The sequence below is a fragment of the Bos indicus x Bos taurus genome, chromosome 9, assembly GCF_003369695.1.
Source record: "Bos indicus x Bos taurus breed Angus x Brahman F1 hybrid chromosome 9, Bos_hybrid_MaternalHap_v2.0, whole genome shotgun sequence".
NCBI lineage: Eukaryota > Metazoa > Chordata > Mammalia > Artiodactyla > Bovidae > Bos > Bos indicus x Bos taurus.
In genome coordinates this window covers 28568113-28591292 of record NC_040084.1, presented here as the reverse complement: position 1 = coordinate 28591292, position 23180 = coordinate 28568113, and the positions used below count along the sequence as shown (strand labels likewise).

The 23180-nt window shown below is 39.7% G+C and overlaps 1 protein-coding gene across 2 annotated transcripts; it reads left to right on the top strand.

Annotated features, from left to right (window-relative positions):
* Positions 1-1912: 1912 nt before the first annotated feature.
* On the top strand, positions 1913-21605 carry SMPDL3A (sphingomyelin phosphodiesterase acid like 3A). 2 transcript variants are annotated; one of them, XM_027551089.1, is made up of 8 exons: positions 1913-4372; positions 10054-10267; positions 11160-11304; positions 16077-16173; positions 16876-17045; positions 17642-17822; positions 19437-19561; positions 20745-21605. In XM_027551089.1, the coding sequence occupies exons 1-8, from the start codon at positions 4270-4272 to the stop codon at positions 21060-21062; spliced, it is 1353 nt and encodes a 450-aa protein (XP_027406890.1). In that variant the 5' UTR covers positions 1913-4269; the 3' UTR covers positions 21063-21605. The 2 variants fall into 2 exon arrangements, with proteins under 2 accessions (XP_027406890.1, XP_027406891.1); XM_027551090.1 differs by having other exon boundaries at positions 4010-4084.
* Positions 21606-23180: the final 1575 nt, after the last annotated feature.

Below are 23180 nucleotides of genomic sequence, written 5' to 3'. Positions count from 1 at the left end.
CCACAGTGTGAAGCAGGTAAGAAGGTACTACCTTTACTTTACCGATGAGGAAACTGAAGATTAGATTAATGTGTCCACGTTCTCTTGTGAATGCTAAATTGCTTCAGTCGTGTCTGACTCTTTGTGACCCCATGAACTGTAGCCTGTCAGGTTCCTCTGTCCATAGGATTCTCCAGGCAAAAAATACTAGAGTGGGTTGCCATGCCCTTCTCCAGGGGATCTTCACAACCCAAGGATTGAACCTGGCTCTCTTTTGTCTCCTGCACTGGCAGGCAGGGTTTTTTTTGTTTTGTTTTGTTTTTTTAACCACTAGTGCCATCTAACTAGTGAATAATACTGAAAATAATAATATTCCTCTTAAAAATTAATATTCAGCTAAATTTTCTTCTGAAACAAAATGTAAGATTTTTATTTTCCCTGAATCACTTCTTAGGAAAACTTTCTTCTGTTAGCCTCTGTGAAGGGTAGGGGGTGAAGCCGAAAAAAATGTAAGTGTTTTTCAGAACATTCAGTATTCATTTTTAATCAAAGCAATATGTTCAGTAAGGTTCTACAAGTTAATTCAAGGTCCAGTGAACTTTCAGATATAAGTATGAGGAAACTTTCTTTAACTTACACAATGATACTATAACCTGGCTATTTTATTACTTTACTATAATTACTATAAGAAAGAGTAGTAAAATCTAAAGTGCAGCTGTAGAATTTAACATGTGAATGTGCAATTATTACTGAATGTCAAGATAAGATTGGCCCAGATTATCATTACTAAAACTAGTAAGCTTTGTCTTTGAAAGCATGGAACAGAGAGGGCATTTGCTCCAATTGCTCTGAACACCTTCACTTCTGCATCTGGATGAATACAGCTTTCTCTTGGTGTTCAGCTTATGCTCTAATAGAAGCATGGCTTCTGGCCTCTCCATTCTTCAAGACACAAGAAAAGGGCAAGAATAGGGATTTAGTTTCACCTCATTATTGTTGTTGTTTAGTTGCTCAGTTATGTCCAACTCTTTGCAACTCCAGGGACTGTAGCCTGCCAGGCTCCTCTGTCCACGGGATTTTCCAGGCAAGACTACTGGAGTGGGTTGCCATTTCCTTCTCCAGAGAATTAGGTCAAATAACATCCCGGCATTCATTTCCATAACAACTCTCTGAAGAAGGGGAAGGTTTTGGGATGGCCTGATGGGAAGCAAAGCTACACTGGGTTAATACACCTAGTGTATTAACCTATACACCCTCACAACAAATTATACCTACACCAGAATGTGAAAATGAAAGTGTTACTCACTTCAGTTGTACTCAACTCTTTTGTGACCCCATGGACTGTAGACTGCCAGGCTCCTCTGTTCATGGAATTCTTCAGGCAAGAATACTGGAGTGGGTTGCCAACTTCTCCAGGGGGTCTTCCTGACCTAGGGATTGACCTGGGTCTCTTGCACTGCAGGCAGATTCTTTACCATCTGAGTCACCAGGGAAGCCCCACATGAGAACATCAGTTCAGTTCAGTTCAGTTGCTTAGTCACGTCAGACTCTATGTGACCCCATGGACTGCAGCATGCCAGGCCTCCCTGTCCATCACCAACTCCCAGAGTTTACTCAAACTCATGTCCATTGAATCGGTGATGCCATCCAACCATCTCATCCTCTGTCTTTCCCTTCTCCTCCTGCCTTCAATCCTTTCAGCATCAGGGTCTTTTCAAATGAATCAGTTCTTTGCATCAGGTATTTGCATCAATACCTTGCCAAAGTATTGGAGTTTCATCTTCAGCATCAGTCCTTCCAATGAATATTCAGGACTGATTTCCTTTAGGATGGACTGGTTGGATCTCCTTGCTGTCCAAGCAACTCTCAAGAGTCTTCTCCAACACCACAGTTCAAAAGCATCAATTCTTCTGCGCTTAGTTTTCTTTATAGTCCAACTCTCACACCCATACATGACTACTGGAAAAACCATAGCTTTGACTAGACAGACCTTTAGAACATGGGGACCTACAAATACATGTGAGGCGTGAGCTATACACCCAGAGATGTTAAGGCATTGTAGCTTTGTGCGCCTTAGAGACAAGGTATAAAGGAAAACAAAACAGAGGGGAGAGAGTTGAAGGGAAGATAATGTTTCTACCCATTAACTCAATATAGTACCTTTTTTTTTTTTTAACATAGCACCTTTTAAAAATGGAAGCATTGCTTAAGTTTCAAAATGTGTATGCCATATTTCATGCTTACTGACTGAAGAATTATTTCACAATCAGTTTACTTTCAGTAAAACTGACTGAACATCAGTAAAAGACGGCATGTGGGATACAGTTCCCTGACCAGGGTTTGAACCTGGGCACCTTGCATTAGGAGTGTGAGGTCTCAGCCCCTGGACCACCAGGGAAGCCCCTTGATGTGCTTTTAATGTAAGAAATTCTTTTTTAGCCTGTAAGTTAAAGATATGCTCATGTTTTAAGTTTTATTTTTCTCTCTTGATCTTTTTCGGAACTTTGCATGTGATGTGAAATAAAAATTCAATTCTTTTCTCATAAACACACACACACACAAGAAAACTGGCAAAAGAAAAAGTGAGAATCTCTATTTTTATGAATTTTAAAAGTTTTTTTCTGTCTTTCAAAATGTTTGTCCTAGAAACATGCAAGTTATTTTTACTGTCCTTAAGGTTGTTTTCCAAGGACCATTTTTTCCACAATTAGAAAGCATTTTGGTTGTCCAAAGGCTTTTGAATCATCCTAAAGCCATGGCAGAACTTGAACAGCCCTGGCAGGACATGCCTGTATGCTCAATAGCTCAGTCCTGTCTGCCTCTTTGCCAGCCTGTGGACTGTAGCCCACCAGGCTCCTCTGTCCATGGGATTTCCCAGGCAAGAATACTGGAGTGCGTTGCATTTCCTTTTCCAGGGGATCTTCCCGACCTAGGGATCAAACCTGCATCTCCTGCACTGGGAGGAGAATTCTTTACCAACTCTGCCACCTGGGAAGTTCCCTGGCAAGACACGAAACAGAAAATGGAGGCACCTTGATTCCCATTTCAAAGCCTTTTTTATGAGACACTTTCCCATTAAATTACACAGCATACAAAATAAGAATTTCTCTGTTGGGAAACAAATACACTTGGTAACATTTTTTATGAGGTTAGTAATTCTGGAAGGTTTTTTTCTTCTTCAAAGGAATTCCATATCCTATAAATTTAAATTATATGCTCCTTTATCTTGAAGGGATCAGAATCCTCATAAGTGATATCACAAGGAACACAGAACCCAAGGAAGATTGGGAATCTTGGCTCCTTTGTCAGATTATCTTCAAAAATTCCTTGAAGAATAAAACCCACCAGTTGTATATATGATTTCCATATATAGATTTCCATAAATATTTCCATTATCTCTGGAATGCATACAACACAGTTCTGAGACACTGCTCTAACTCAACTGCAAAAATAACCAAGCAAGCAAAGAAAAACCCCAGATAAACAAAAACTGAAACCTAGTGTGAGTGCTAAGTCACTCAAGTCGTGTCTGGTATTTCGGGACCCCGTGGACCCTAGCCTGCCAGGCTTTTCTGTCCATGGGATTCTCCAGGCAAGAATACTGGAGTAAGTTGCCATGCCTTCCTCCAAGGGATCTTTTCCACCCAGGGATCAAACTGACCTCTCCTTTATCTCCTGCATTGGCAGGCGAGTTCTTTACCACTAGTGCCCCTGGGAAGTGCAGTGTTTCTGAGTAGTGGTTCTCAAACGTCACCACAACTTTAGCATCTTGTGGAGGACTTGGACACACAAAGGACTAGGCTTCAGGTCCTGTTTGTGGCTCAACAGCTTTGGGGCAAGTCTATTGGGAAATTTTCACTTCTAACTCAACTTCCCAGATAGTGCTGAGGCTGCTGTTCCAGGGACCACACTCAGATCCACTGTATTCGAAATCTCTGCTGACCTGGCTCAAATCAAGACACTTGGAGGTTCTCTGCATCACTTCTGAGGAGGAGACCCATACACTTAGGGTTAAGTGGCACTTAGGGGACCCAATCTGCGCGGGGTTGCCTCAAGCACATTCCTTCCGGGACCTGTCGCCGATTTAGAAACAACAATAAACCAGGTAATCGCCAGACAGCTGCTGAAGGTCAAGAGAACGTACTCGTTGAGGAATAGGAATCTAGCACGTGACCGCTGGGCGTTAACAACCGCAGAGGTCTTCTACCTCCTCCCGGATTCCCCAGGTCCCACGGTCCAGGGGAGTCTGCTTACAGCAAGAGTCTCCCAGATCCGTGGCTGCAACTCGCGATGGCGCGGCTGGGGGCGCTTGTCTGTTGCCTGCTAGCCGCCTGGCACTGCCGCCCCGGCCTCGGACTGCCTCTGGCTCCCGCTGGCACTGGTCCCGCGGTGGGTGAGTCGTTGTATCCTTTCCGTCCCTGGAGCTGCCCGAGAGCCGCGGCCACAGCGCATGCGCGAAGCGAGCACAGCGAGTGGGCAGCGGGGCGCCTGCGCCAAGGGCCCGGGATCCGGGACTGTGGCCCCGTTGCGGGACGCGGGGAGGGCGAGGTGACGGAGGCACCAGAGTGCCGCTCGGCTCGGCGGGGAGATCGGGACTGGCTGACAACAGTGGGGGCACTGCAGGGGCGCTGCTCTTCTCGTGCAGTTGTTTTCACTTTGTGTCTCCATATGTGTTTTGCTCCCGGGCAAAAGGAAGGAAACATTGGGTGTCTCGAGGGAAAAAAGAAGCTGGGGGCTGGATGTCCCGCATTCCCAGGGGCCCCGAATCTGCCCTTGTAGGGCGGGGGAGCTGCCGGGTTTCAATCGCTCAGCAGTGTACATTTCAGTGCGACTCGGAGTTTATTCCATCTTGCTCGCCAAGTTTGGTGACCTTTTCGTCCTACTTCACCAACCACAGCACGGCCGCAGGCACCGCGCTCCCTACTCGTTAGGCTACGTTAGAACGCTCGGGGCCTTCATTTCACTTTACCTGGACGCCCTTGGGTTCTCTGAGGGCAGAGTCAGTTTTATTCATTCCCAACGCCTACCTGGACGGAAGTGATTCTCAAAGTGAAGTCTGGGACCAAGAGCCCCAGCATCACCTAAACGGGTTAAAAGTGCAAGTTTTTAGTCACCCCCAAGTCCCTTGGACTGCAAGGAGATCCAACCAGTTCATTCTAAAGGAGATCAGTCCTGGGTGTTCATTGGAAGGACTGATGCTAAAGCTGAAACTCCAATACTTTGGCCACCTCATGCAAAGAGTTGACTCATTGGAAAAGACCCTGATGCTGGGAGGGATTGGGGGCAGGAGGAGAAGGGGACGACAGAGGATGGGATAGCTGGATGGCATCACCGACTCGATGGACATGAGTTTGAGTAAACTCCGGGAGTTGGTGATGGACAGGGAGGCCTGGCGTGCTGCGATTCATGGGGTCGCAAAGAGTCGGACACGACTGAGAGACTGAACTGAACTGAAGTCTTACTAAATCCGAAACCCCAACCATCCGTGTAACAAACCCTTCAGCTGATTCTGGTAGATGCTGGAGTTTGAGAACCACTGGTCCTGAATAGATAAACGTTGGATGGGAGATGTTATGATGCCATATGAGCCTTCAGTGTCAGGATATCCCCACCTCCCTGACTCATTTTCAAATAGAATTGCTCAGTTATCTGGGCTTCCCAGGGGACTCAGTGGTAAAAAAAAAAAAAAAAAAAAAAAAAAAAACAGCTTTCCAGTGTAGGAGACATGAGTTCAACCTTGGGTTGGGAAGATCCCCTGGAGGAGAGCATGGCAACCCACACCAGTATTCTTGCCTGGAGAATCCTATGGGCTGCAATTCATAGGGTCACAAAGAGTTGGACACAGACTCCGCACACAAGTGCTGGTGGTGGCTCTGTTATCTAGAGGAGGGGGAAATGGGCAAGGTGGAGTTATTTTTATGTTTTGTGGTTTGGGCATAGCTGTCTCTGAAACAGCGCAGTGCTGACTGCTGAGACTGCTTATCTTTATCACTTTACTTTCTCACACGCCTATTTGTCCAAGAGCCAAGTCCTCATGACTCAGCTGCTCATGACTCATTTGAAAGCTAGAACTGTCAGTCTGGTTTCCCAACTGTCGGTCGTAACAAAAAATTGTCCCCAAATACTTATGTATGCTGATTTCTGCTTTCATTAAAGCTGTCTTTCTTCAATTATGTGGCTGTTTAGGATTCTGAGATAAAATGTCCTAGATTGCAGGAGGCCAGCCCTTGGCAAATTCACCTTTTGGTTTTAAGGGTCTGGTTGCTGAAGGCCTCCATGACAGATTTCTGTGGTCTGGTGAATCTCCACAGCTCCTTGTTTCTGTAAGGAAGCTACTCAGAGTTGTTGCCTGAGGAAGAGACGGGGAGAGGGGGGACAGGGTTCAAACACCCAATATACATTTGTGAGAATCTTCTAAAAGATTTAGTCACTAAGCCATGTTTGACTCTTTGAGACCTCATGGACTGTGTGTAGTCCGCCAGGCTCCTCTCTGTCCAGGGGATTTTTCAGGCAAGAATACTGGAATGGGTTGCTATTTCCTTCTCCAGGGATCTTCCTGACCCAGGAATCGAACCTGTGTCACCTGCATTGCAGGTGGATTCTTTACCACTGAGACACATGAGATTTCCCTATTTGCCAAACAAGATGTGATAATTGAGTAGTGAAAAGCATGTTGGACTGTGAACCAGAGAATCTGGGTTGAAGTGTGGGCTCTGCCACAGGCCAGGTCTATAGCCTTGGACACACACACACAAACAGGATTTTGTATACATTTCATTAGAGGCAGGAGGTGAGGTCTCTAGATGTTTATTATTGATAAATCCCGGGTTAAGAACCTATCAGGGCTCCGTTCTTGGCTTCTCCTTAAAGACACCCTTCAGTGTATCTAAATAATTACCCCCTACTGACATGTTCAGCAGTGCAATGGTAGTGGAAAGAGTGCTAGACTGAAAATCTGGAGAGACTGGTTGCATTTCAGCTTTCATTACCGAGTCACCATGTGATCTTGAGGAAATCCTGAATCTTCCTGTGCCTAAATTAAAGAATGTTTATTGGGAACCTACCATAGATCAGACATTTTCTAGATGCTGGGGATGTATAAATCCACGTAACAGGTTACATCAGACGAGTGTCTTCAATGTGTTTCCAGCTTTGTTTTACAAAAGTTTTGTTTAGAAAAATGTAATATATTAGTAATTTCCTGTCCCTTACTTGACGCAGTATTTCCTGTAGGTGTGTTACCTATTTTGCATGAGGCAAGTGAGGTGGAAGGACTGTTATTCTGAAAGGACTTTTGCATGTGAACTAACACGCTGAGGCACTGTGTGCAGTTGTTCAGAACAGTATCAACTCTGGAATCAGATTTCTGGAATTGCTGTCTTAGTTCTGTTGCATATGACGTATGTGATTTGGACTTATCTGTAAAATGAAAATAGTGGTCAGTAAATACATGCAAAGCATAAGAAACAGTATTAAAGTAAGCACTCAATACATTTCCACTACTTGGAAATGAGGAAATTCAGTGTCAAATGCAAACTTGACATTACAAATGAAGAATAATATAACTAATGCTGAGCTTACCAAGTACCAGGCCTTTATTTCTACTAAGTCACTTAACTCTTATTCAGTAGACAATAATATTATTTCCATTTTACAGATGAAACAGGCCAAGATCATACAACTAGATTGGGAAGAAGAGCTTGGGTTTGAAGTCAGGCAGTCTAACTCTGGAGCCCCTATTCATTTTTAATTTTTATTTTTAAAATTATTTATTTATTTTGCTATGTGGCGGGGCATGTGGGACTTTTGTTCCCTAACCAGGACTTGAACCCATGTCCCCAGCTTTGGGAGCACATAGTCTTAACCACTGGACTGCCAGGGAAGTCTGTGGAGCCCCCATTCTTAACCATAACACTATGCTTTTCTGCTTGTAAGTTCACTACACACCTTAACATTCTTTGAATAATATACATATTTACATAAAACTGAGATGCAGTGTATATTTATACCCCAAGAAAGAGCTGTCTCCAGGATAATTCTGAGTTATCTGCCAATCCACTTTACGTGCTGAGTAAAGTAGGTCCAAGCTGGGAAAAAGTTGGAGTACTTTCTGCATTATGGAATAAAATAAATTATTCATGGCAAAAGTTTTCAAATGAGGACTGAATACCAAGTAATTGACCATGAAGACTATTTGAGGACTACTTTGTTCTGGATTTTTTTATCTACCACTTCTTAGCTATGGGCTTAAAATGTGCTATTGTAACAACATCGTGGAGAAACAACATCCCAAATATATATAATATGCCTTTTCCACCTTAAATCAACTGCTTTCAATTTTCTACTTTATTATCCAGCTTTGGGTTTTATTCAAGTATTTTCTCAGGTGCAAACTTAGCTTTTTATTATTTGTATAGATAAAACTTTGTATTCTGCTCATTTTTTCCATGCTTTTGGTGTGGTATGTTGCTACTCTGTCACTTCTGATGTGTTTCCTATTGTAAATTAGTCATTAGCAGATTAAGCTCAAAATTCAAAGCGTGAAAAAGTCTCATGAAGATATATGTAAATCAAACTTGAGGGCAAACTTGAGAGCCTTTCAAAATGGGGGTTCAGATTTTGGCTCTCCTGTTTCTAAAGCTGTATATACTAGAGCAAATGTTATAATTGACCCATTATTAATTTCTCAACTCTAAAATAGGAACAGGGATTCCTGCTTAAGAAGTAGTTTTGAGAATGAAATTGCGTAGTATATTTCAGTTGTTTCCACAATGTCTGGCATATGGTGAATACTTAATAAAGAGGGCTGCTACTATGCTTATTAGTACTAGTGTTTCCTTCAATGAAAGAATCTTTGTCAAGATGATTTCCAAGCAAGGGTGCTATCAAATGGTTCCTGGGCTTCTCCCTGAAAACCCAAATGGAAGCATCTTCTTTAACAAATGCTTCCCTTAATGTTATTATTAACATTTTAGACTGTGTATAATAGAAGATGTTCCTCTATTAAATAGCTTTTGAGAACCTCTAGCAATGGCTATTTTTGGCTGAAAGCTAAAGACTCATTTTCCATTAATGTTGAGAGGCAAGGTTTTACACGAAATTAGGAGCAAGATTTTTTAGTTATAAGTTCTGAAATCTCTTTCCTCGTGGCTCAGACAGTAAAGAATCTGCCTGTGATGCGGATACGTGGGTTGGGAAGATCCCCTAGAGAAGGCAATGGCTACCCATTTCCATATTCTTGCCTGGAGAATTCCATGAACACAGGAGCCTGGCTGGCTACAGTCCATGCGGTGGCAAAGAGTCAGACGTGACTGAACGACTAACATACATACAAACATCTGCAATCTCTTCACTGTGTAACCCTAACAAAACACATCATATTTTTATGTCCATTTTTCTACAAGAAGAAAATAATTTCTAAAACATTAAGTTCTATAAGGAAGAAGATATGCTTCTTCCTTAAGCATATTAAGCTTCTTCCTTAATAAGCATATTAAGATACAATATATGGGATTATTATGGACTTCCCAGAAAGGGGTTTCCATGTATATCACTATGAAAACTTATGTTTGTTATCAGGTCATTGTTAAGTAGTCACGCTGTCACTGATTTCATCAATTTTGTTGTGTGCAAGTAGTGAATTCTGGTAAAATCTTCGTACTATCTTTAGAGTCAGTATTTCTCACAGGGAAAGACTGTGCTTAATTTCAGGGCATATGGATATTTGGGCTTCCCCGGTGGCACTAGCAGTAAAGAATCCACCTGCCAATGTAGGAGATGCAAGTGACGTGGGTTTGATCCCTGGGGTGGGAAGATCCTCTGGAGAAGGAAGTGTAAATCCATTCCAGTATTCTTTCCTGGGAAATGTCATGGACAGATGAGCCAGGAGGGCTACAGTCCCTGGGTTCACAAAAAGTTGGACAGGACTACTGAGCTACTCAGCACATGGATATTTAAATTGCTAAGGCTTTCCTCTAACACAGAATGGAACTCCTGTTTCGTCTTACTGTAAATATTTGTATGGCAATTCCAAAAGAGAAGTAGGTTTAACACCACTTGTTTTCTCATCAACAGGACAGTTTTGGCACGTGACGGACTTCCACTTAGATCCTACTTACCACATCACAGGTGACCACACGAAAGTGTGCGCTTCCTCCAAAGGTGCAGAAGCCTCAGATCCTGGTCCTTTTGGAGATGTAATGTGTGATTCTCCATATCGTCTCATTTTTTCAGCACTTGATTTTATTAAAAATTCAGGACAAAAAGTATCTTTTATGATATGGACAGGGTGAGTGATTACATAAATATCATATAGTTACTGAGTATATATCTACAGTGTCCTAAGCTTCATTAAGATGTTGAATTTCATCAGAAACTTAATTTACATGTTAAGAATTATTGGTGCTTAACAAATACTAGATCAAATAAGTCAGCATTATTAGGCATAAGAAAAACTTTCAAAATCCCAGTTTTATTTGTTTAGAATATATCCTCTAGAAATATGTCCATATTAACTAAGAGATGAGTTTATAAATAGCTTTTTGTGTCATTATCTTGAGATGTTTATTAATGTGATAATAAGTCTTGGTTAAATAATCAAAAAACAAAAGTCAGCAATGGGAATTAACCTGTGATAGCGATTTTACAAACATCATCTTCTGGTGGTGTAGTTAACTAATTCTATTCATCACGACAGAGTGAAGAGTTCTGTATTTCCTGTACCCGCAATAATGATCATGGCCTTATTTTAACTTATACGTTGTAATTCGTTCAATCTCCGCAATAGAAATTGTTATTATTCTTCCCATTTTACAGATAAGGACATTAAGGCCCTGAGCATCTAAGTAGCTTGTCCAAGTGCTCACAGCTATAAGCTATAAGCTATAAGCACAGCTGGAGTCTGTGCTTTTAATTACTAAGCATTTTTGCCTCTTATAAATCTTCAGTCAGGCAATGAAATAGGCTGACATTTTCAGTTTATCTTTTGTATTTCATAGGTTTTCTTTTTCTTTAGGGTTCTCAGTGGAACAAAAGTAAGTGCAGAGTAGTTTATCAGCTCTTTATCATCTGTTGATTTATGGTTGACTTCGACAATGACACTTCAGCAAAGCTTTACACAAGAGTCTAGTGACTTTTTATAGAAGACGATTTTGTTTTCTATGATTCTGTCTTCTTTGCAGGGATAGCCCACCTCATGTTCCAGTGCTTGAACTCTCAACAGACAAAGTCATAAATGTGATTGCTAATATCACGACCACTATCCAGCGTCTCTTTCCAAATCTCCAGGTTTTCCCTGCATTGGGTAATCATGACTACTGGCCACAGGTAAATTTGACCACAACTTCTGGAAATGCTTGAAGGATTTTCCCCATCAGTAGTGTCAAAGTTTTGCAACTAACTGGTTGATAACAGAGCATGGGATCAGGGCTTGTGGAAGTAGAGTGTGCTCTTAACACTAACCATCAAGGATGGCAAGACACATGGTTTGGGGACTTAAAACTGACTCTTAATAGTTCAAAAAAGTTATGTCCATAGTGGGGTTTTGGAAGCAGATTATTAGTTGATGGGTTATTAATTTGTGATTTCCTTCTTATTCTTCCTCAGTTTTTTTTTTTTAATTATTTTGTTCATTTTAATTTTCATGTTCAGGCTAGCATAAAAAGGTTAATATTGACAAATGTTTACATACTTTAGAATTTCTATTAGACATACTAAGCTACTCATGCTCTGATCTAAGCTGGATTGTGATTAAAAACAAAGCATAGAGAATTATCTTCCCTTCTATGGGAAGGGAAGAAGGGAAGGGAAGTCCATGTTCAAAATATAATTCAAGGCAGAGAGTATGTTCAGAATATTTTTAATGTCTGATACAACTTAGGCTTCAACCTTTATTAGAGTGGCTGTTTTATTAAACTGCCTGTGCATAACAGTCGGATAGCAGTTCCAGTAACAGGGATCTGCTGTAGCAGTGTAGAATCTTACATTTGTTCAGATTCAAGAGATCTTAGAGATTATTGCAGGGCTTGACAAACCAGGGCCTGTGGTCAGGATATGGCCTGACAGTTGATTTTGTAAATAAAAGTTTTATTGGAATAGAGTCATGGCTGTTCTTTCTGTTTTACCTGTGGTTGATTGTGTACTGTGACAGCAGAGAATAGTTACCATATTGATTATATGACCCCGTATAGAAACAGTTTGCTGACCCTTGGTCTAGATTAACTCTTCAGTTTATAAATGAGGAAACTGAGGCCCAGAACTGTGCTCCTTTAACTGCTCAGTCACTCAGTGGCAGAGCCCACATCCTGTATCTTTTGTGTTCAGCTGAACAAACATCCTTTCACAGGTCCTTTGCTCTTGCCAGACTAACGTATCAGCATTTCCTGAACATGGTGTTTACTTTCATGCCTTTCTTTGTCTGCGTTTGCTCTGTGTTTAGAATATCTTTTCCATCTCATGTCAAAAGACTGCTTAATAAGGGTCTTGATTATATTAGTTAATTAATCTAAATACTGTGACTTTGAAAGTTGCACTTTAGGACAAGCTTAAGTTTAAGTGACTTCCTGGGTCTGGCCTCTAGTCTTGAGATGAATAATATGTGAGTCTTGGTGACAGTCAGCCTCTTAACATAGTGATCAGCTTTTGTTACTGTTGAAACATGAGACCACACAGAGCAGAGGGCTGGAGGTGGACAGTCTCCAGGAACCAGAGGTTACACACATTGTTTTTATAAGCTTTAGGTGACAGACAGACTGCTGTAATGGAAACCTGTGGGGTTTAGTGTCACATTCATTAGAATTTAAAAACCTGTCCTGCTTCTAATAGCTGAGCAACTTGAGTAATGCATGTAATTATCCCTGATCATTTGTAAACAAGAGCAGTAATACTTAACCTTGCAAAGTTTTGGGGAGAATTAGTGATGCTCATGCGAAGAGTTGACTCATTGGAAAACACTCTGATGCTGGGAGGGATTGAGGACAAGAGGAGAAGGGGACGACAGAGGATGAGATGGCTGGATGGCATCACTGACTCAATGGATGTGAGTCTCAGTGAACTCCGGGAGTTGGTGATGGACAGGGAGGCCTGGTGTGCTGCGATTCCTGGGGTCGCAAAGAGTCGGACACGACTGACTGATCTGATCTGATCTGATCTGAGTGATGCTCGGTGGAAAGGGCATAGTTTCCTACCTGGCACATTATAAGCCCTCAGTCAGTGGAGTGGTGGTAGCATGAAGCAGGGACACGGGACACGTGTTTCCTAACTCCTCTGAGGATTGGTTTCATTTTACTTTTTTCTTTGCCTTCTTTTTGTGAAGCCAAATCATATAATAATTCAAAGATATAGGTACTATCGAAGTCTAAAATATATCCTATTACACGTATAACTAGGATAAATTGGGCAGCCTTTTACCTTAAACAGCTAATTTTTTCCTCTTTCTGGCTTGTGATCTTGTATCTGAAAATCTTCTTTCTACTATTTTGCCATCTTTCCTTCCATCCCAGTTTCAGGAATGTCAAATGTAACATGAAAGCCCCACAACAAATTCACCTAGAGGCTACTCATATCTGAGATAAAATTCTGGTGAATATTAGTAATAAATAAATTGGATGTGTTATTTCTCCCATCAACGTGTATATAAACATAGCTACATAAACATACAGACACAAGTTCCCACCCATTATGTCAGAAGTAGATATTCATATGGACAGCCCAAGGATTTCTTCCCATTACTACTCAAGGAAGCAGCCCAGACCAGCATCCTTATATACTCCTACACTGGCAAAGCTGGTGCCGCCTAACTGTGGATGGTACCACTTCCCATTGTGCAATGGATAATTGGATATAAAAGTGATGGTAGAAAGATGTGGAATTTATATCTAGCTCTGGAACTGATGCTTACTCCTTGGAAGGAAAGTTATGACCAACCTAGATAGCATATTCAAAAGCAGAGACATTACTTTGCCAACAAAGGTCCATCTAGCCAAGGCTATGGTTTTTCCAGTGGTCATGTATGGATGTGAGAGTTGGGCTGTGAAGAAAGCTCAGCACCGAAGAATTGATGGTTTTGAACTGTGGTGTTGGAGAAGACTCTTGAGAGTCCCTTGGACTGCAAGGAGATCCAACCAGTCCATTCTAAAGGAGATCAGCCCTTGGATTTCTTTGGAAGGAATGATGCTAAAGCTGAAAGTCCAGTACTTTGGCCACGTCATGTGAAGAGTTGACTCATTGGAAAAGACTCTGATGCTGGCAGGGATTGGGGGCAGGAGGAGAAGGGCACGACAGAGGATGAGATGGCTGGATGGCATCACTGACTTGATGGACGTGAGTCTGAGTGAACTCCAGGAGTTGGTGATGGACAGGGAGGCCTGGTGTGCTGCGATTCATGGGGTCACAAAGAGTCGGACACAACTGAGCGACTGAACTGAACTGGAACTGACAAGCTCTCCCTGAATAAATCACGTAACTCTGTTGCTCATATTTCTCATGTTTAAAGTAGAGAGAAAAGTCTAGGGTAATGTTTATATAATTTTGACTCTACATGACTATACCAGTATCTTGGCATCCATCCTGAAGTAAACAAATGGCTAAAATGTTAGGTTTTTTTATGATGATGATGCTTACCAATGTTTGATTAGGATTTAGATTGGGCAAAGCCACTGTGTAGCTTTCAGACAGATCACTCCGATCTCTGACACAAACTGAAAATATACTTTGAATACTTACCTTCAGTTAAAAGAAGTCATTTGCTTACAACTTTCCCTGAATATAGTTATATTTTAATCATGTATTCAGTTCAGTATTAGGCATATGTATTAGGAACTAATGTGACTTGAATGTCATTTTTAAAAAGGTAAAGCATTTTAATTAATGATGTCAGTGAAACTCCTTGAAGAAATAGGTCTGGGTCACCAATATACAGAGGGAAATGAAGAAAGTGAAGAAAATGGCTTCAGTTTTTTAGTATAATTTTTTGAAAAGAAAATAGAAATAATCACTCAATTTCACAAATGATTTCTGAGTTTTTATTCAGTATCTATTTTCTTGAAGCTTTATTTTTCTTGTCTAGAGCTTATGTCACCATAAGGGTTCTTTAATAATGATATGATAAAGTAGGATGATAAAAATACTGTCTAATATATTATACATATAATATTTAGAAAATCAAAATGATATGATTTAGGCTAACATGAAGAGTTGTTGTTTAGTCAGTGAGTCGTGTCTCTTTGCGACCCCATGGACTGCAGCACGCCAGGCTTCCCTGTCCTTCACTATCTCCCAGAGTTAGCTCAAATTCATTCCATTGAGTCGGTGATGCTATCTATCTCATCCTCTGCCACCCTCTTCTCCTTTTGGCTTCAGTCTTTCCCAGCATCAGGGTCTTTTCCAGTGAGTCGGCTCTTTGCATCAGGTGGCCAAAGTATTAGAACTTCGGCTTCAGCATCAGTCTTTCCAATGAATATTCAGGGTTGACATAAAGAGACTTCAAATCAAAAACATGTGGTTATAAGTCTTCTTTCAAGAAGTTAAAATGCTTTATACTAGTGTTAACATTTCAGAGGACTTTGTTTAATTCTGAAATCATGACGTTTTCTCCACTTCCTAGGAATGCTACACCAGAACTTAAATTTTCAGGGGCAAAGTAGCCTTCAGTGTCTAATGAGCACACTCCCACATCCATTTTGTACTTCAGTTATGCCAAAACAAGGGCTTTTTTCTGTATACGGCACCATGTTGGTGTCTGGGCCATTGTTTTTACTTTGATTCCCTTTCCTATCAACTTGATGAAATCATTCTTCAAGGTCTGGTTCAAATGCTCTTCTCACTCTCCCTGCTGACTCTCTAGGGCAGCCTTGATTATTCTTGTTTCTCCACTCACAAGATCCTTGCAATGGTTCCTAGCATACTGTCTTATAGATGGCTGCTTGCATTTTGTTCTCCATCTCCCCAACAAAGCCATAAATTCCTTGAAAAATTAAGTATATCTAGTATTCCAGCATCTCCAGATGCCTCCTATGGTAGTAATCTCTCAAGTCATGTTTAAATTAATTCATCCATGTATCTTCAGAGTTTCAATGTTGGATTATATTGTTTGTGGCCAGGATCAACTGCCTGTAGTCAACAGCAAAGTGTACAATGCAGTAGCAAACCTCTGGAAACCATGGCTGACTGAAGACGCTATTACTACTTTAAGGAAAGGTAAGTGAAAGATTTACTCAGCCTTATTTTGTCTCTGTTTTTGTCCAGTTAATATCGTTTGGACTTAGATGTTTAGTGTTTGCTTGGGTGTGCCAATTCTGAAGAGTCTCTGTGCCCAGTTTTCCGAGAGGCCTTACCATGTTTGAAAGCCAAGGAGAGGCATGGATGGTGAGTGGGCCAAGGTCCACTAACTCTGAAAGCGCCATGACAGCAGTGTTCTGTCACTGGCTCACTGGTTCACAGCTATGCATTTAAGCCCCATCTCACCTGAGAGTCTAGCAGCTTTGATTTATCTGCTATTGTATCTTCAGTGTTCTCATTCTTTAGATTTTAGATTTCATTGTATCTCTTATCTTAATTCCCCAAATATACAAAGGTAGAAGTTGATTTGTTAATCGTTCCTTGATAAAAATCAGTACCTCATTGCCTAGTTATCTTTTCATAAGAATGTTAAATACAACTGTTGTGACCTCAGTATGTGGAAGTGGCAGCTCTGGAATTGACACAGAGAAGGTTTTCAGTGTTTGTTAAATCTGATTCTTATCCGATGATAAGCCTATTTAAGTGCAAACGAGGCAATGAGAAATAAGTATAACCTTCCTGAAAGGATTGTAAACCTTAATTAAGATTTTTGCTTTCACAGTGTCTATGTATCTGTGTATTATTTTAGTAATAGAATATGTTTAAAATTTGTTTTTATAGGTGGCTTTTATACACAGAAAGTTTCAAATAATCCGAAACTTCGGATCATCAGTCTCAACACAAACTTATACTATGGCCCAAATTCCGTGACCCTAAATCAGACTGATCCAGCAAATCAATTTGAATGGCTAGAAAATACACTGAACATCTCTCAGCAAAATAAAGAGAAGGTAGATGCCATAGACCAACATCACTGGGGATAAACAGACGGTTATACTTGTGAATTTATTACACTTGCAAGAGGTCAGGTATTAATAAAAGTATTAAAATTTAAAGATGTTCTTGCATGAAACAGTTCATGATTTGCTCTTTTGTTGATGCCAGTTTTGTTTTATTTTGCTCTAAGGCTTGATCAGTTCAGTTCAGTTCAGTTCAGTCGCTCAGTCATGTCCTTCTCTTTTCGATCCCATGGACTGCAGCATGGTCACAGTTACCTAATATCATAATGTCCAGGGGATCTTCCCAACCCAGGGATCAAACCCACGTCTCTCATGTCTCCTGCATTGGTAGGCGGGTTCTTTACCACTAGCGCCACCTGGGAAGACTATTATATCATAAACCATGCAGTTTAAATAGACAAGTATAAATTTAAGACCATTAATAGTTTCATAATTTCTCCTTTTTTGATAAATGAGTAGGAGAGATGGTGTATTTGTTTTCTAAAGTTTAATTAGTGTACTTTCAATCTTGGGTATCTAAATGTCTTTTTGTTATGATAAATGTGCAGAAAGAATCCCATCAGTCCTCTTTGTGTTTCTCTCCCCAGGTGTACATCATAGCTCATGTTCCAGTGGGGTATCTGCCTTATGCAAGGGGCATCTCAGCAATGAGAAAATACCATAATGAGAAATTGATAGACATTTTTAGAAAATACAGTGACATCATTGCAGGACAATTTTATGGACATACTCACAGAGATAGTATTATGGTTCTTTCAGATAAAAAAGGTAATAGAATGTTCTATTTGTATCCATTTGCTACACAAAATAGTGAATATTAACTTTTACTGATCCAATAAATTTAAAGTTTATTAAATCTACTTGCCAGCACTAGCTTGTTCTCACTTACCTTCAATGAGTATATATATAGTCCTATAGCGTGTAAGACTATATCTAGTCCAATTGCTGGACTTCTTATTAACTTCCCAAAGCCATCACCATCTGATCGCTGTTGACCCAAAAGCCTCTGAAACCTTCAGCTCACTCCAATGTTCTTTTAGGTCTGAAAGCTTAGAGAAGCACTGTTTTTGTTTTACTTGTGAGACTCAAGATTCTTTCTTTCTTTTTTTTTATTCATTTATTTTTAATTGGAGGCTAATTATAATATTGTGGTGGGTTTTGCCATACTTTAAAAAAAATGTATTTATTTTTGACTGCGCTGGGTCTTTGCTGCTGCGTGCGGGCTTCTCTAGTTGTGGGGTGCATGCTTCTCATTGCTGTGGCTTCTCTTGCTGGGGAGTACAGGCCCTAGGGTGTGCGGGCTTCAGTAGTTATGGCACACAGGCTTAGTTGTCCCTCAGCATGTGGACTCTTCCTGGACCAGGGACCAAACCTGTGTCCCCTGCATCTGTAGGTGGATGGATTCTTAACCGCTGGACCACCAGGGAAGTCCTCGAGTTTCTTTTGCTATGACTAGTTTTACTTAGAATTTAAAGAGCAAAGCACAGTTTACTGTGGTTTAAAGTAAAATATATTAAGCTCTTAACTTTAAAGTGCTTACCAACATGGTCATCTACTCAGCATTAAAAGAAAAAAAACAGAAGGAGCACTTGCGTTAAATAAGACAATGATTATCTATTCTTAAAGATAACTTCTGAATGAAGGCAGAAAACTGAGAGTTAACAAAATAAAAGTTTTGATTTTTTAGTAGTCAGCCAGGATAAAAATCAATATATATATATATATATATTTCAGTAATTGGAGAACATTTTTGAAATGTTTTGCCTTTTTCATCTAGGATGACTGGACTTGGTAAAAAATGACCATTTTTCAGCCTTTGATAGCTTTTTTACTCAGAAAGAAATTTAGTCCTATAATAGACATAAAACATGGTGACACTTTAATCAAATTCTTATTATGTAATTATTGGAATATTGTCATAGGTGGAGTACAAAAAAACTAGCCTTGTATTTTTCATGTGTGTATATTTGTAATAAGTTGGATTTTTTATCATGAAAAATTTCAAATATATATAAAAGCAGAGATATTCAAATATCTATCAAGATTTGTTTTACCCATGATTCTTTTTTTTTTGAGGTATTTGAAAGTAAATGTCAAACATTAAATGTATTTCAACACTACATGAATCACACATTGGTAAAATATTTGGATAACAACATAATCATAATTCCATTAACTTAACTAACAGAACCAACAATAATTCTTTTAATCTCCTTCCTAATAAAACTTTCCCTGTTTTCTCAAAAGTGTCTCTTTACTGTTGTTTTAAATCAGGATCCATCAAGCATCATGCATTATTTGACTGTTTAATCTGAAACTTTTTAATATTATTAAGCTCAATTGTTAAAAACACATACATTTATGTACATATGTTTTGTCTAGGAAAGCCAGTAAATTCTTTGTTTGTGGCTCCTGCTGTTACTCCAGTGAGAAGTGTTTTAGAGAGACTGACCAACAATCCTGGTGTCAGACTATTTCAGTATGATCCTCGTGATTATAAATTATTGGTAAGTTGGTGTAACTTTTAGAATTGACTTCATAGTTTTGCATGTCTATGTAGTTTTCATCAGTTTAGTTGAATGTTTTCAACACAGCTACTGTAAGTTGTACTTTATGTTGAAATCTCAAGATGTCTTCTTTTTTTGTGTTTTGAATGTCAGCTTTATATCAATTCACCTTCAAAAGGCTAGGCATTTAGTTTATGAATACTGTACCTTTCAACAAATATGTAATTTGAAAAGAATTTCTCAGGTAAAGTCTCTACTGATGGAACTGCATTTTTCTTCTAGGTAAATTTAGTAAGCAACAGTTCTATTATTCCCTGGAGCATGTTTTTACAAAAAACAATAGTGCAGGAGAAATCTGGTTTTAATCCATCAACTTTAAATTAAGAAAGATAATACAACAATTGACTGATAAGAATAGTCCAAAAGAAATGTTTTACAGCTATTAGTTGCCTGTTCTTAGATCTGAAACTCATGTGTATGTGTATACACTGACATAGAAAGATGTACCTGCTATAACACTATGTCATTTTTTAAAGTGCAAAATAGTTTGTATAGTGTGATTTCATTTTATGAAAAAATGAAAAAGATACTAAAAAGAAATCAAATACCTGTATTTCTTTTGTACATACAGTCTGGAACAGCACGCATACACTGGAGTGCTGGTAAACGTTTAATAGCTGGCTCACTGGGGGGTGGAAGGTGCTTTGTTTTGTAGTGTTTGCCAATTTCCATGGCATAAATACTCCCCAAATGGCCAATTTCAAGCTGCGGTAATGATATAAACTAGCTTGGAGTTTCCTGAAAATTTGACAGCATTTGTGGGCTTGTACAAGCCACCTGCTGCATATAACTGATTTATAGACAGTTGTTAGCAGTGGTTACTTCTGAGGTGTATAAACTGAAGGCTTTTTATTCTGTATATCTTTCTGTATAGTTGGATTATTTTCTATTGGATTATTTTCTATTATATTCTTTCATTCTATTTTACATGAACAAAACAATATAGATTTTTCTATTGGGACTCTTTTTCCTTAAAAACGATTCTCAGTTTTTAAATTGACTACACTTTAAAATTAAGAAGATAACATAAATGCTAATAAGAACTCTACTTGCTATGCAGTATGTTATATGCCAAAATATGAACCAGGCTTTATTACTCTTTTTAACTATTTTTTAACTATAGGATATGCTGCAGTATTACTTGAACCTGACAGATGCTAATCTAAAGGGAGAATCCAATTGGAAGCTGGAGTATAACCTGACCCAGGCCTATGACATTCAAGATTTGCAGCCAAAAAGTTTGTATAAGTTAGCTAAACAATTTGCAATCCAAGAGAGTAAACAGTTCATAAAATACTACAAATACTTCTTTGTGAGTTACGACAGCAGTGTAATTTGTCAGGGAAAATGTAAGATCTTTCAGATTTGTGCAATTATGAATCTTGATGTTATTTCTTATACAGATTGCTTCAGACAATATCATATGAAGCACAGATTGTAATATTTCACAGTTTGTTCTCTTTGATAATGAAACGATGCTCTGCTTCTGAGATCAGTTTGTGGAAACTGTTATGCAAATCTTTGTGAGTTACTGAGTGGACAGGAATAATTCCTGTCTTTGCTTTTTTATGATGCAAAAATGTAGCACTCTCAATTTTTATTATATCGAATGTATTTAAATTGCCCATCACTAGAATGATGTTTGAATGTAAACACCCTATCTTCCAGGACTTCCTAGGTGGCTCAGTGGTAAAGAACCTGTCTGCCAATGCCAAGGCAGGAGACTCAGGAAATGCAGGTTCAATCCTTGGGTCAGGAAGTTCTCCTGGAGTAGGAAATGGCAACCTGCTCCAGTATTCTTGCTTGAAAATTCCATGGACAGAGGAGCTTGGTGGGCTACAGTCCATGGGGTTCGAAAGAGTGGGATACAACTGAACACGCACGCACCCTATCTTCCAGTTTACATAATTGTACCTAATTTATACTCTTGTTGAAATTGTCATTTATACAATAAAACAAATTATTTTTCCTTAAGAAGAATGAATTATTTTTAACATGGTCATTTTCAGTTTTTAATTCACTCTCTTGGAAACTTCATGTGTAAACTCAGGTTCAAACTGTTTTAAGTATCATGAGGTTAACCCTGTTTTTGCATTGTCTGTGCTCTTGAGAAAACACCAAGTTCACATTAGAGCTGTCTCTGATTCTATGAGACATCACAGGACAGGACTTCATTACCTGTCTTCACTCTGTGAGTGAAGGAGAGCCCTTTTTAGTACTGCTAGGTTTTAAGGAAGAGAATGTCGCAGGAGAATGGCTAAACAGAATATTTTATCAAACTTTAAAAAGGGCAGAGATATTAATAGTATAGATTGCTTGGAGATATATGTAACAGATCCCCCCAAAAGAGGTACGTTGGTAAATCAAATACAAGAATGTTGGAGGTTAATGAATGGGAAAGTTGATTGGGGAGAGATATATAAGAGGACTTAAATGCATTGGGAAAGTTTTATTTCCTAATTCAATCAGTGGCTATGTTGATGTTCGCTCTATATTTTTCTTCAGTTCAGTTCAGTTGCTCAGTCATGTCAGACTCTGTGATAGCATGGACTGCTGCACGCCAGGCCTCCCTGTCCATCATCAACTCCTGGAGTTTACTCAAACTCATATCTATTGAGTCAGTGATGTCATCCAACCATCTCATCCTCTTTCATTCCCTTCTCCTCCTGCCTTCAGTCCTTCCCAGCATCAGGGTCTTTTCCAATGAGTCAGTTCTTCACATCAGGTAACCAAAGTATTGGAGTTTCAGGTTAAGCATCAGTCCTTCTGATGACTATTCAGGACTGATTTCCTTTAGGATGGACTGGTTTGATCTTGCAGTCCAAGGGACTCTCAAGAGTCTTTTCCAACACCACAATTCAAAAGCATCAATTCTTCAGCACTCAGCCTTCTTTATTGTCCAACTCTCACATCAATACATGACTACTGGAAAAACCATAACTTTTGACTAGACGGACCTTTGTTGGCAAAGTAATGTCTCTGCTTTTTAATATGCTGTCTAGGTTGGTCATAACTTTCCTTCCAAGGAGTCAGCATCTTTTAATTTCATGGCTACAATCACCATCTGCAGTGATTTTGGAGCCCCAAAAAATAAAGTCTGCCACTGTTTCCATTGTTTCCCCATCTAATTGCCATGAAGTGATGGGACCAGATGCCATGATCTTAGTTTTCTGAATGCTGAGTGTTAAGCCAACTTTTTCACTCTCCTCTTTCACTTTCATCAAGAGGCTCTTTAGTTCTTCGATTTCTGCCATAAGGGTGGTGTCATCTGCACATCTGAGGTTATTGATATTTCTCCTGGCAATCTTGATTCCAGCTTGTGCTTCTTCCAGCCCAGTGTTTCTCATGATGTACTCTGCATGTAAGTTAAATAAGCATGGTGACAATATACAGCCTTGACGTACTCCTTTTCCTATTTGGAACCAGTCTGTTGTTCTATGTCCAGTTCTAACTGTTGCTTCCTGACCTGCATACAGGTTTCTCAAGAGGCAAGTCAGGTGGTCTGGTATTCCCATCTCTTGAAGAATTTTCCACAGTTTATTGTGATCCACACAGTCAA